The 14,303-nt window shown below is 31.3% G+C and overlaps 1 protein-coding gene across 3 annotated transcripts; it reads left to right on the forward strand.

Moving 5' to 3' along the window:
• Window positions 1–264: 264 nt before the first annotated feature.
• Window positions 265–14,067, forward strand: LOC106784728 (probable ubiquitin carboxyl-terminal hydrolase FAF-X). Of its 3 annotated transcripts, none has more exons than XM_014744562.1 (34): window positions 265–630; window positions 2,089–2,300; window positions 2,504–2,768; window positions 2,846–3,071; window positions 3,160–3,294; window positions 3,383–3,539; window positions 3,616–3,939; window positions 4,031–4,288; window positions 4,373–4,471; window positions 4,550–4,821; window positions 4,894–5,095; window positions 5,189–5,518; window positions 5,605–5,939; window positions 6,017–6,272; window positions 6,390–6,521; window positions 6,619–6,888; window positions 6,980–7,598; window positions 7,696–7,976; window positions 8,056–8,307; window positions 8,429–8,518; window positions 8,629–9,230; window positions 9,329–9,502; window positions 9,570–9,711; window positions 9,832–10,136; window positions 10,220–10,470; window positions 10,729–10,904; window positions 11,113–11,309; window positions 11,398–11,525; window positions 11,708–11,874; window positions 11,958–12,208; window positions 12,298–12,527; window positions 12,601–12,803; window positions 12,894–13,165; window positions 13,425–14,067. In XM_014744562.1, the coding sequence occupies exons 2-34, from the start codon at window positions 2,235–2,237 to the stop codon at window positions 13,567–13,569; spliced, it is 7,812 nt and encodes a 2,603-aa protein (XP_014600048.1). In that variant the 5' UTR covers window positions 265–630; window positions 2,089–2,234; the 3' UTR covers window positions 13,570–14,067. The 3 variants fall into 3 exon arrangements, with proteins under 3 accessions (XP_014600048.1, XP_014600050.1, XP_014600049.1); XM_014744563.1 differs by having other exon boundaries at window positions 291–388; XM_014744564.1 differs by lacking the exon at window positions 8,429–8,518.
• The last annotated feature ends 236 nt before the right edge of the window (window positions 14,068–14,303 follow it).

A 14,303-nucleotide genomic window follows, 5' to 3' on the forward strand; every position in this document is an offset into this window, starting at 1 on the left:
TTTTTCTTTTCTTTTTTTTTTTTTTTTGCAAAAAATTTACTGCATGTAACTAATAATAAATAAATAATAAAAAAATGAAGAAAGATGATTTTAAGAATAATTATAAAAAAAAAAATGCTAAATATTGTGGTAATAGATAAATACACCTATTGTAAAAATAATGGTGGAAAAATGTAAGGGTGAGTTTAAGATTAAAATTTAGCGGGGAACTAGATGCCGCATTATGAGGACGGCGCTTTAATAGAACGAATTTCAAGCGACGGACGCAAGGCAACGTAGCGCCACGAGACTGAGAGAGTCGTGTTTACAGATTCGCGCAGTAAGCTCCATAACGTCACGTCAAAAAGTGCAAGAGACTAAATTTCTATTTACCCTTTACTATGTAAAGGTGCGTTAGACGTTAAAGATCAAGAACGGACAAAAATCTAACTCTTAAACTGTTAGATACGATAATAGCGATTTAAATCTACGTGATATCGTTAGTTCGAGAAGAACGTCGTTAAATTGATATATACGGGAGTCTCATTCGTTTAATATACCGTAGTGGCAATCGTTAGGATGGTAGCCATTTTGTCCGGAGGTGGCCCGGTCGAGTGAACGGGCGAAAATAGGTGCTCCCTGGAGCGGGAGGTTTGTCTAAATACTTTTAACTGATCCTTAGATCTAACGATCTCACATTTAAGACAATCTTACTTCTTATTAAGAAGAATTAGGGTGTTAAGTAAATGTTAGAGGGGGGGATCTTAACTCTTTAAAACGTCGTTCGGGTAGTTAGACTTCCATCGTCTCTTTCTTTCTCATATTTCCTCTCTCTCTCTCTCTCTCTCTCTCTGTCTCTCTCTCTTTCTATCTCTATTTCTCTCGTAAGTATCAACGTTCTACGTAATTCTCGCAGCAGATACATAAAGTTGAATTTCCAATAGAAAACTCATGAAAAGGGAAGCTAATTTATTTTCCTTTTTCTTCCTGCCACTTCCCCTCGCCATCAAATTTCCTCCCCCTTGATCGGTCTCTCTCCCTCTTCCCCTCTTTCTCTCTCTTTCTCTCCTACCCTCCTAGAAGGTCGGCCAAAGAACCGGCTCGTCGTCGGCGAGTTCCATCTTCCTTGCTTAGTTCCGTTGACAGTTCGGTAATTCAGAGATACACCCCGCTTAAAGAAGGATAATAAATTATCGAAACACGACATCCTTTTTGTTTTAGTCATATTTAAGAAGTGAGTCTCTTTATTTTCCTTTTTTCACATTTTCTGCCTCTCTCTCTCTCTCTCTCTCTCTCTCTTTTCTGCCTCTTACTCGTCTTTCCATTCGATTCGTTCAACTTCGTAATATCTCGAGTATCTTCCACACGCACATTGCATCCATTTGTCTACAAATGCTCGAACAACAATTATTTTAATTTTTTGTCTTCGTTTAATCCAAAATTAGTTTTCTTTTTTAATTTTTTCGAGATTCTATTTAATGTCGTACGATTCGGAGATTAGCTTTTTTTTACTTTTTGTCCTTCATGCCGACTATATCTTTCTCTCTCTCTCTCTCTCTCTCTTTTTCTTTTTCTCTTTTCATTGTATGTATTATGGGTGAAGATAAATTTACAGTATATACTTTCTATTGAATTTATGGAAAATGGTCGTGCATCTTTTTTGATTATTATCATTCTATTTTATAATATTCTTTATTATTATTATTACGTCGTTCATAGGAGTTTATTCAGTTGTGATTTTGCACAAGATTGTACGATTATTTATTGTCGAATTTTCTGGCAATATTTTTTCTTTTCTTTTTGTTTCTTTATTAATTTTTTATCTTTTTGAAAGAGAAATACTTACATAACGTTATTTTCAATTTTTTAATTATTAATATTCAAGGAAGTGATGTTTTCAAGTGTTATTTTAAATTGCACTTTACGTGCAATTGATTATTTTTCATTGTACGACTTGGTTGTATATCTTTTTAAATATGTTAAATCAGACGTCTTGCATTTTTTATAAAGGAGAATTTGTATTATTGATTTAAGTGATTTAGATTCTTTTTCTAGTAGATGCGATTGTGAAAGTAAGAATTTGTCTTCTTGATATAATTTTTGTTACAGATAATGTAGATATTCTTTATCGAATCAAGGCCTTTAGGATATAATTATATTTAATGTCAGTACATGAATCGAGTGCTTGTTATTGGTGGTGCAATCGTTGGACCAAGAATTATTAAAATAATTGGAGCCTAGTGAACAGCAAGAAAATGACAATTGCTACAAGGGGCCAGGGGGTAGGAATAGACCCTCCCGATAGCCAGCAGAGTTCACAGGTATTTTATATTTAACAATGATTTAATTACTTATTATTAGATTTATGCATAAACCTATCAATAATATCGCAGATAAAGTAATTAGAATTTTTTAGAATATGCAATAAAACATGTATTATATTGTCATATTGTTTATTTACAAGTTTATATTTAAATTTTTGTATCCATTGCTCAAACAGTTTGGTAAACATTTTCTTCGACAGATGCATAGTCCACCTGGTTCACAACAATTAGCTGATTCAATGTCAGGTCTTCACCTCGCAGAAAATGTGGTACAAACTGAGTGCGTCAACGATGCTATAACTTCTGTAGACGACAGTAATCAGCACCTTAGAGAACCTGATTTTCCTATCTCTAAACTGAACATACTTCATGAAAAAATATCTAGTTCACGATGGGTTGTCCCAGTCCTACCTGAACAAGAGTTAGAGTGCCTCTTACAAGCTAGCATTGAGCTTTGTAAAAAGGGTTAGTAATTTATATATTTGAATATTTCCAGCTTTCAATTACATTTTCATTGGATTTTATTTTGAAAAACTCTTTAGGAATTGATGTACAAAGCGAAGCGTGCCAGCGTTTCTTTCGTGAAGGGCTTACAATTTCTTTTACCAAAATATTGACAGACGATGCGGTAAATAGTTGGAAATCGCACATTCACAACTATATCAATGCGAATTGTGAACACTTAGTGGAACTCTGTGTTTTGAAATTAGATGAAGATTGGTTTCCATTACTTGATTTATTAGCAATGGTTTTTGATCCAAGTAACAAGTAAGTTTTATCAATTTTATCGTTATGTTCTAAAGATTGTCTACATCTATTATTAAATGTGTATATAATATATCAAAATCTTTCACAGATTTCATACATTTAATGCAGCAAGAGCATCTGAAACTGTTCCTCCTGGAAGTAATATTCCAGACGAGGAACTTTATGCGCGTCCACCTATCGAGTCGAGAACACCTCGTGGGTGGCTCGTAGATTTAATAAATAGGTATTTTTTAATCTATCATTTAGAGAATCTCGTATTTTACAAAATGATTATTATTCTTATTCTTATTTTCTTTGATGATGTGTTTTAGATTTGGAAAGTTGAAGGGATTTGAAATTCTTCTATCAAGATTTCAAAGTCGTCGTAATTTAACTGTGCCAGTTATCTATGCCCTGATTAGGCCTTTTGGTTTATGTTATGAATTACTGACAGTTCATACAATAATTAAATATCATATGCCCATTGTGGTAAGTATCATTGTTATTTTTAATTAATCTTTATTTTTGTTATTATGCAAATATTTAATTACATTCGTTAACGTAGGAAATGATACCTGTTATTTTGGACAATTTAACTGATGATGAATTAAAGAAAGAGGCTAAAAATGAAGCAAAAAATGATGCCATATCAGCCATAATTAAAGCTGCTAAATGTTTGGTATCAAGAGTACCACATCAAGAAGAAATGATAAAAAACCTGGAGATACTGAGATTAAAAATGATATTGCGACTACTACAAATATCTTCCTTTAATGGAAAAATGAATGCTTTAAATGAAGTTAATAAAGTTATTACAAGTGTGAATTACTATCAGCATCGTAATACTGCTGTCGAGGAAGAAGAATGGTTGACTGCTGAACGTATGGCAGTATGTATCTCAATTCTTTCTTCATTTTTTGTGTTGTATATAACATTTAATTTTTGTCTAACATACAAATTTATTTGTTTCAATATTATAGAAATGGATTAAAGATAACGGAGTATTGGAAATAGTTTTGAGAGATTCGCTACATCAACCACAATACGTAGAAAAATTGGAAAAAATTTTACGATTTATCATTAAAGTACGAGCTCTAACATTAGAAGACTTAGATAACATATGGGCAGCTCAAGCTGGCAAACATGAAGCTATTGTAAAGAATGTTCATGATTTGTTGGCTAAATTAGCTTGGGACTTTAGTCCCGAACAACTTGACCATCTATTCGAATGCTTTCAGGTATTATTATTTTTATTACTATCTTTTGAAATATTATTTCCATTAAATATCATGATCGCTCAACTATTGTTATTTATATTTCAGGCAAGTTGGAAAACTGCTAATAAAAAACAACGAGAAAAATTATTAGAATTGATTAGAAGACTTGCAGAAGATGATAAGGATGGAGTTATGGCTCATAAGGTTTGTTGAATTATCGATCATAATTAAATATATAATCTGTGTTAATAATGGTTAACTTTTAATTGGTATATTTATTAGGTGTTAACACTTTTTTGGAATCTGGCTCATTCGGATGAAGTTCCCACTGAAATAATGGATCAGGCATTGAATGCGCATGTTAAAATTTTAGATTATTCATGTTCGCAAGAAAGAGATGCACAAAAAACAATCTGGTTAGATAAATGTGTGGAAGAATTAAAAAGTGGAGATAAATGGGCTTTACCTGCTCTTAAACAAATCCGAGAGATTTGTTTGTTATACGAAGCAAATTCTAATCCAGCTCATCAACGTAGCCATAATTTACATTATAGGTATTTAAAGAGTAGATTTTTGTGTCGAGTATTTTGATTGAGTGATTTATTTATTTTTAATTATTTTTTCAGACAGGATGTTATAGAACGTTTACAGCAGGACCATTTAGTTGTAGTACTTGTAAGTAACAGTTTAACAAGTTATATGGACAAAGTGCGTCAATTGGTAAAGGAGAATCCAGACCTTGATCCAAATACCTTTGTGCCTGATGGTCGATACAATCATATTATGCAAGTGCACGAAAGACTTAATTTTTTGCGTTTTCTATTAAGAGTATGTTGTGCTCATATGTCTTCTTATTTGCTTTAAATTGAGCTTATTTCAACATCAACAATATTAAATATTATTTCATTTTCCCTTCCTTAGGATGGTCAGTTATGGTTGTGTGCAGAACAAGCCAACCAAATTTGGCAGTGTTTAGCCGAACAAGGTGTATTTGTATCAGATCGGGAGGCTTGTTTCAAATGGTTTTCTAAACTTATGGGAGAGGAACAGGATCTAGATCCAGGAATAACTACAACCTTTTTTGAAAATAATATACTGCGATTAGATCCAACGTTGCTTACTGAAAGTGGTATAAAGTGTTACGAGAGATTTTTTAAAACTGTTAATTCTAAACAAGGAAAGTTGATACTAAAGAAAAGAACATTACTTATGGATGATGTTGATTTGATCGGAACTGATTATTTGTGGCGGGTATGTGAATTAGTTTAACATCCATGTATTCATTAATTTATTTTGTTGTTTTTTTAAAAACTCTATCATATTTTCAATATTAACAGGTGGTAACAAATAGTCCTGAAGAAATCGCTAATCGTGCTATAGAACTTTTAAAAGAAGTAAATACTAACTTAGGACCACGTTTGCAATCATCCGCGTTAGAATTTCATGATGATTACATAGCAGAATGTATGGATAGATTAAAAACCCATTATGATACTGTATCTGCCTTAAGTAAGGTTTATCTTGGGAAGAAAGAAGAAAGAGATGAGCAAATGTCAAATAAAATTAAAGTGGAGGCTATAAAAATGTGTCGCGTAATGAAAGTGTTGCAGGAGTATATTAACGAATGTGACTCCGCATTTCCAGAGGAAAGAAAAATATTGCCATTGCATAGGTAAACATTGTGTATATTTTATTTTTGAATCATTTTTAATCGTTTATATTTACATATATCGTTTTATTTTATTACAGAGCAGCTCGTGGGAAACATTTGTCTCTTATAATTAGATTTCCAAATCATATTCGTAATACGGATGATATTGAGATATATACACACAGCAATGACACATTGGCTTCATTAAAACGTCAAATATTACGTCGATTGAAAGGGAGAGAGATGAGAGAGATTGGAACTAACGTAAAACTCGATTTATTCATTAATGGTGAAGGCTTAGAACAAGCGGATGATAGAAAATTGTTATCTCAAATTCCACTTAGAGATAAAATGGTTTGTATCTATGTTATTATTTTATATTATGATATTTATGTTTTCGGTATTATTATTATTATTATTATTATTATAAAGTATAAGTAAATAAGATCATATAAATGATATTATTTTCAGCTATTATCTGCAAGATTAAGTCAGATAAATAGTAACCTGCCTAGTTCTCCAGATAGTAGTTCAGATAGTTCTACTAGTTCTCCTCATCATCCTTACGATGGGCCCAATGTTGAGAACAGTTTACCCGGAGTGGTAAGTTACTTTATTTTTTTTTGCATATCTATTTTTATAAAAAGAATTGGCTTTCCTATGAGTAGTTTCTTTACTTACTTTTAAAAATATTTTTCAGGTCATGTCGCAGAGGCCACAATGTGTGAATTTTTTCTTCCAATTAGCGGATCTTGGTTGTACATTACAACACGCTCAGTTACGTGATGGTGCTCGAAATCTTTTGCAATTGGTACCACCTGATAATTTGACAGTGTCAAGATTACAATGGTTTTTTGGTCATTATGAAGATGATGAAACTTCACAAAGTCCTCATTGTAATGAACATAATACTACAGTAGATTCTTTATTTTTTACTGCAAGTCCTAGCGAAGTTTTATATAATTTAGAGGTTGGTAATTTTATAATAAAAATCAGATGATTCATTGTTTAATATATTTTTTGTAGATATTAAATAATATAAATAATATTTTCATTTTTAGGTGTTATATGCATTGTTGATGCCAACCCTTGATGCTCTATCTGATAGAGCACTTAAATTTCAATTTAATTTTATTAAAAGCGGCGAAGTAGGGGTCATACTTGATATGTTAACGAAAAATAAATTTTTGCCAAATGCAGATGAGACTACCAAACGATCTGCATATTTGATAGTGTTTAAACTCTGCAAATTTTTATTAACAGTAGTTGGAAATGTAATGGCGTGCGTATTGGATACAGTTCAAGCTGGGCACTCGGAAAATCATAATAATCATATACAAGATAATCAAGATCCAGTGACAGTTTTAAAACAAGCTTTACAAAGCATACCTAATCAAACCACGGAATTTATGCTAAGAAGTATTGCTACGCGTTTAGTTAAGCCATTGTCGCTACGAATGTTCTCTGGTGGAACGGATTCTGATAGATGTCATCAGCTTTTTATGCTAGCGCTATCGCGAGATTTACCTGATGTGGCCACCATTCGTGCCATAATTAGATTAGCCTGGGCTGCATCAACTGGAAATTTAAACAATATTAATGCATCCATCGAGAGTCTTCATGCGATGCATGAGCTCAATCAGAAGGAACAAAGATGTCCTGATAATAATGATGTACTAGGTAAGTATATTATAACATGCAAAGTTCAGAATTGTAAAGGAAGAAGAACAAATAAAAAGATGTTTATTCATTCGTGAATATAAATATTTTTTTACAGTTTGTAAAGAAGCATTGGAAGTCTTAACAATAGCTTTAGCGCTTAATTCAGCAGCATTCGATGTTCTATTGAGAGAAAAAATGTGGCAAATGTTTTTAATAGATCTTGTACTACTTAGTACATCGAGAGCGATCAGAATTGTGGCAGCAGAGCAATTTTTCCTAGTGTCGACATGGTGCCGCAGTGGAAATCCACCAGTGTTATTTACTATTACATTACTCTTTAATGTTTTAAATACTACAGTTATGGAAAATTCTAAACAGTGTCATGAGTATTTTCAGGTAATTATAATTCAATTATGATATTTTATTGATATCGTTTGATAGAAATAATATTCATTTAAATTTGTATACATTTCAGCTCTTATGTAGATTATTAAATTTTGCACATACGTCAGGATGTTCTTTCTTAGCTGTAGAAAACTTATTAAATATTGAAATAGCTTGGTTAAAACAAGTGAGAGATAGAGTTAAAGAATCGGGGGAAAGTCACGTTGATGAAGCTGTTCTTGAAGGTCATCTTAGTTTAACTAAGGAATTAGTAGCCTTTTTGCCTGCTAGTAAAAAGTACGAAATAGGATCTGATGAGAAACATGGAATCAATTTAATAAAGGTAGAAATAAAAAAGTTATCATAAAATTTTGAATAGTAATAACGGTATTAGATATAAACAACAAATGTATTATTTCTAATGAATATATTTGTTTATATTCATTTATCTATGATAATTGTAGGAGTCATCTAAGGAATTTGTAGCTTTCTTGTCTGCTAATAAAAAGTACGAAATTGGATCTGACGAGAAACATGGAATCAATTTAATAAAGGTAGAAATATAAAAGCTATCATAAAATATTGAATAGTAATAATAGTGTTAGATCTAAAGAACAAATGTATGATTTTTAATGATATATTTATTTATCTATGATAATTGTAGGAATTGGTAGAAGATTTTGTCTTCCCTGCATCACGTTTAATGCTGCAACTACGTAGTACCGGAGAATTAAGTTCATCTCAAGCTTGTCCAGTGTGTACTACTCCTCAGTCAACCAGCGCAGCCTTCGAATTACTTGTAGCTCTTTGTACAGGTTGCGTACCCAACATGAAACTTCTAGTCACGATGCTCACTGACATGTTTTATTCTGAAAGAGATGAGCCATTAATTGAATGGGACTATTTACCACCGGTTGGGCTTAGGCCACTAAAAGGCTTCGTAGGTTTGAAAAATGCTGGAGCTACATGTTATATGAACTCAGTATTACAACAATTATACATGGTTGAAAGTATTAGAGTTGGACTATTAGCTGCTGAAGGTGCAGCAACCGATTTAAACGAAGATTTTTCTGGAGAAGAAAGAATTGAAGGAGAACAAACAATAGAAACTAACGATAATGATACCAATGAAGAAAAATGTGGAGTTGACGAGTCAAGGAAAGAATATAATATTGGCATTTTAAAACAGGTTCAAGCTATATTTGGACATTTGGCTTACAGTAAACTACAATATTACATACCAAGAGGTCTTTGGAAACATTTTAAGTAAGCAAAACTGCTTGGTCGAAAATAATTGATTTCTCATATATTTTGTTAAAATGTCTTTTCGCAAATGGTAACGTTGTTAAATTTATGATTTATAGATTGCAGGGCGAACCTGTTAATCTTAGGGAACAACAAGATGCAGTGGAGTTTTTTATGAGCTTGGTCGAAAGTTTAGACGAAGCACTCAAAGCTTTGGGGCATGAGCAAATAATGAGTAAAATACTTGGTGGCTCATATAGCGATCAAAAAATCTGCAAAGGTTGCCCTCATAGGTACCTTTTTAATTCTTATATTCTTCTATTTTCGGTAGACTATAATACCATGTTCTATTACCTCCAGATATTCCAAAGAAGAACCGTTCAGTGTGATTAGCGTGGATATAAGAAATCATAGTAATCTATTGGATTCTCTTGAACAATATGTGAAAGGTGAACTATTGGAAGGAGCCGATGCTTATCATTGTGATAAGTGCAACAAAAAAGTATTTAATTTTTTCAATTCATAATGATATTTATGAATATATAATATGTAATATAATATAATTATATAAATCTTTGAATAAACTTATTTATATGTACTCTTTTATTATGCTTTCTTTTAGGTAGTAACTGTGAAGAGGCTATGCGTGAAAAAACTGCCACCTATTTTAGCGATACAGCTAAAAAGGTTTGAATATGACTATGAACGAGTTTGTGCTATTAAATTTAATGATTATTTCGAGTTCCCAAGAGATCTGGATATGGAACCTTATACAGTCTCTGGGTTAGCCGAATTGGAAGGTGAAGTCATAGATTGCGATTACGAGGAATCTATAAAAGGAACTTGTACGAAGTATCAATTAACTGGCATCGTAGTACATAGTGGCCAGGCTAGTGGTGGCCATTATTATTCATATATTTTGCATAGGTTTGTATTATAAATACATACTTTATTTATAAACCAGTAATCACATTAATATTTCTATTAAAATATCTGTATTATTATTATAGGCAAACTGATGGTACTGCTAGATGGTATAAATTTGATGACGGAGATGTAACGGAATGTAAAATGGAAGAAGAAGAAGAAATGAAATCGCAATGCTTCGGTGGTGATTATTTGGGCGAAGTATTTGATCATATATCGAAGCGAGTGAGTTATCGTAAACAAAAACGATGGTGGAATGCATATATGCTTTTTTATACCAGACTAGATATAGAAGAAAATTCTTTAATGAAAAGTTTCAATGAATTGTCATTATGTAAGTATTAATTGTCATATTTATATAGATTTATATATTCATTAATATAAATACTTAATCTTCTTGTGATATATTATTATTGAGACACATGTGAGACTGTTTTATATATGTATATACTACATGCTTAATTACTAGTAGAGTATTGTGTTAATTATACTTGGTCTGTTTTAAGTATCCTACAATATTCTAATTTACAAATCTTCATTTGTTTTATAGAGTGATGTAAATTTAATATATTATAATTAATTATCTTTACAGATACTAAGCTAGGTGTAATGAAAATGCCGCAAGCTATTGAATACAGTGTGAGAAAGCAGAATATTAAATTTATGCATAATCGAAATCAATTTAGTGCTGAATATTTTCAATTTATTAAAAAATTAGTCTCTCCTGATAATCATAATATTAACAGACAATATCTTAACGAAAAACCCGTAAGTTTTTTTTATCCAAAAATTAATTTATTATAATATAATAAATTTCTTGTGGGTGGAATAAGAATATAAATTAAAATTTGATCAAAACAGGATGAAGAATTCTTACTTATATATTTTTATCCGTCCAACAGAAAAATATTTTTAAAATATAAAGAAATAAAATTCAAATATTAATGTTAATTAAACAAGACAAAATTGATTGCAGAGCCCAGAAGCAGAAGAGTTGTCAATGTTGGCAGTACAATTAGCCTCAAGATTTCTATTCTTTACTGGTTTTCATACTAAAAAAACATTACGTGGTGCAGCTACAGAGTGGAATGATATTTTATGTCATCATCTTTGTAGTAGTAAAGCAGTACGTTCTTGGTTTGCTCACAATGTTCTTCTTAATCATCCACATAGGTACATAAGTTAATTAAAAAAAAAATATATATATATATATATATCTTTTGAATGATTTTTAATACTAATGGAAATTTATTATCCTTAGATTTTGTGAATATCTATTAAGTTGTCCTAGTACCGAAGTACGAACAGCTTTCGTTAAAATTGTGGTGTGTCTTGCACATTTTTCATTACATGATGGCCCATCTATGCCTACTAGTATAAATTCACCAAGTAAGTATTTATACAAAATGAAAGTATCGATAAATATTCGAATTAATATGTTAATTTTTTAAATTCTATTTTTTAACGATATTTTTGCATTCTTACTTGTAATAAATTGTTTGCACTGTTATTGAAAGAATTTGTAATATATATAATAGATATTTATTTAAGTACACGTATACTTTTCACAGATATACTTGTGGAACCTACTACAAGACTGAGCGATCATCTAATGCATGCAGTACTTTCGTTACTCCAAAGAGAAATTTCCGATCATGGTCGGCATCTTCCACATTATTTTTCATTATTTCATATGTATGCTAATTTAGGAGTGCAAGAGAAGATGCAATTGCTAACGGTAAATCAATTTAACTATGTATTTTATAATAAGTGATATGATACAGTCCTTGACAAATAGTTAATTGAATTTCTTTATTTCAGCTTAATGTTCCAGTTACATTTATGTCAGTTGCAATTGATGAAGGACCTGGGCCAGCAATAAAATATCAATATCCCGAGTTGACTAAACTTCATCAAGTTGTTAGCATGTTGATACGTTGTTGCGACGTATCTTCAAGAACAACAACGAAAGATACACCTTTACCAAATCCATATGGTGATCCGTCGTGCCAGTCGGGTTATTTAATGCCTATTCAACCGCAGGCAGCTGAACTTCTTTTTGTTGAGAACAGGTAATAAGACTTTATTAATTGTTTATTTATAATGATTAATATAAAACGTTAACAAACTGTTACTTTATTTCTTTTTATTGTATTAACAGCTATATGAAAAAGTTAATAGAAGATGCTAATGTTACCGAAGATACTACCAAGTTATTACAATTTTGTTGTTGGGAAAACATAACTTTATCGCGGACAGTAATTAGTGAATTACTTCTACAAATAAGTTTTGTTTACGCGCACGAATTAAGGCATCACACGGATCTTCTTCTTGCTATACTTCTTATGGAAGATAATTTGCAGCATAATCGTATTTGTATAGCGCTTCAAGGTAAATATATATTTTTGTTAATAAAAAATACTTTTACGTATCTATGATATATTTATCAATTATTATTTAACAGGTTTATTCGAAGAAAGAGAGGGATTATTTGACATAATCCTGAAATCTAAAAATCAACAACAGAAACGAGCATACCAATGTATAAAGTGTATGGTACAATTGTTTAGCAAATGTAGAGCCGCGCATCGATATTTGTGTCACTCGTCCGAATTAAAACGAAAGTGGATGCACGCGGTCGAGTGGCTTCACGATGAGTTAGATAAAGTAAGTTAAATTACTTTCATTATAATATCGGATTAATAAACATATATAAATATTTATATTTATTTATTATTGATTATTAATTATTTTTAGAGACCATATCCACCGACAGCACCCTATACACTACCATACAATAATTGGTCTCCTCCAGCACAATCCAATGATTCAACGAATGGATTTGGATTAGAACGTAGCAATAGTGCTAAAAAGACTTTGGAAAAAGCAGTAGTTTATTGTTCTGAAATGGAACCAGAAATCGAAGATACCAGGGAAGATTGCGTAGAAGAAGCAGTTAACTATCAGTCCCAAGCGAGAGACTTGTTACGATCTGGTCGTAGTGTAGTTTGGGGATCTGCGTCTATAGGGTAAGATATTTAAAAAATTTTAATTTATTTTCTTTATTGTAAAAAATACTTTTCATATTTTCATAAATATATGTTTTAACATGTTGACTGCCACGTCTGTCATTTATGACTGTTTTTTGCATGGGACCACGAGGTTCATCCTTCAGGGTAAAACATGTAAAACTTGAATAGCATTCAACGTGTTCAAATAAATAATATTCATTAAAGTGACAGTATTTAATTATATATTTGTATTATTTTGATGTGTTATTAATTTTAGTTATCCCGAAGTTTCCGTAATACAACAAATGCAAGAAGATCAGCCACAGCCTGGACCATCTCCAGTTCACACACCTCTTTTAGCACATCAAATTCGCACTCCACATAATTGTGAGTCCTCCCAAAGTACAAGTCAGGATCCATAATGAATACTAAATATCGACCTTCTATTGAGTTGCTGTCTCAGAGAAATCATGTCACAATCTTTTAATTATTACTGTGCCAGCAGCTTGGTGTTGAATGGAAAACGTATGTACAGATATAATATACTTGAAAAATTGTTTCTTGTGATTGGACTACGCGAACTACTATTAATCTGTCAGTTTCACTGTGGGCAGTTACTTTACATTCGTATATGATATGGCATCATATTTTGCACTGCAAGAAATTAGGAAGATGATTTCGTTTGAAGACAGAATATATGCATGTTAATTGAGGTAAACTCTACAATCGATATCTTTATTTTCAGTTCATATGATTATTACACATTTTTTGTGTCTCCTCTCTCTAACACACCACATACACACACATGTTCACACAACTTACACGTACACGTACATGTACACATACACGCACACCAATGCCGTGGATAATAAATTTCATACAAACGACGTTTTTTCTTTTTAATCGATTCTCGAAGCCGTATGTATATTATTTAAACTTATGTATATTGTTTTATATAAAAAGGAAAAAAATGGAAAAAAAACCAAACCAAAAAAAAAGAAAAAGCAAAAAATTTTATTCACATTCAAAACTAATTGATCGCAAGTATAGCGCCCAAAATTCATTTTGTTAGAAATAATAATAATAATAATAACAATAGTAATAATAATAATAATAATAATAATAATAATAATAATAATAATAATAATAATAATAA

Source organism: Polistes canadensis, unplaced genomic scaffold, assembly GCF_001313835.1.
Source record: "Polistes canadensis isolate GaletaPanama2010 unplaced genomic scaffold, ASM131383v1 scaffold_39, whole genome shotgun sequence".
Classification (NCBI taxonomy): domain Eukaryota; kingdom Metazoa; phylum Arthropoda; class Insecta; order Hymenoptera; family Vespidae; genus Polistes; species Polistes canadensis.

What these genes read in the sequence shown, in the direction of transcription:
- LOC106784728 (XM_014744562.1), top strand. Translation starts at nt 2,235, where the DNA reads ATGACAATTGCTACAAGGGGCCAGGGGGTAGGAATAGACCCTCCCGAT. An exon ending in ATAGCCAGCAGAGTTCACAG is followed by an intron (nt 2,301 to 2,503) that starts GTATTTTATATT and finishes TTTCTTCGACAG; the next exon opens with ATGCATAGTCCACCTGGTTC. An exon ending in TGATAATAATGATGTACTAG is followed by an intron (nt 7,599 to 7,695) that starts GTAAGTATATTA and finishes ATTTTTTTACAG; the next exon opens with TTTGTAAAGAAGCATTGGAA.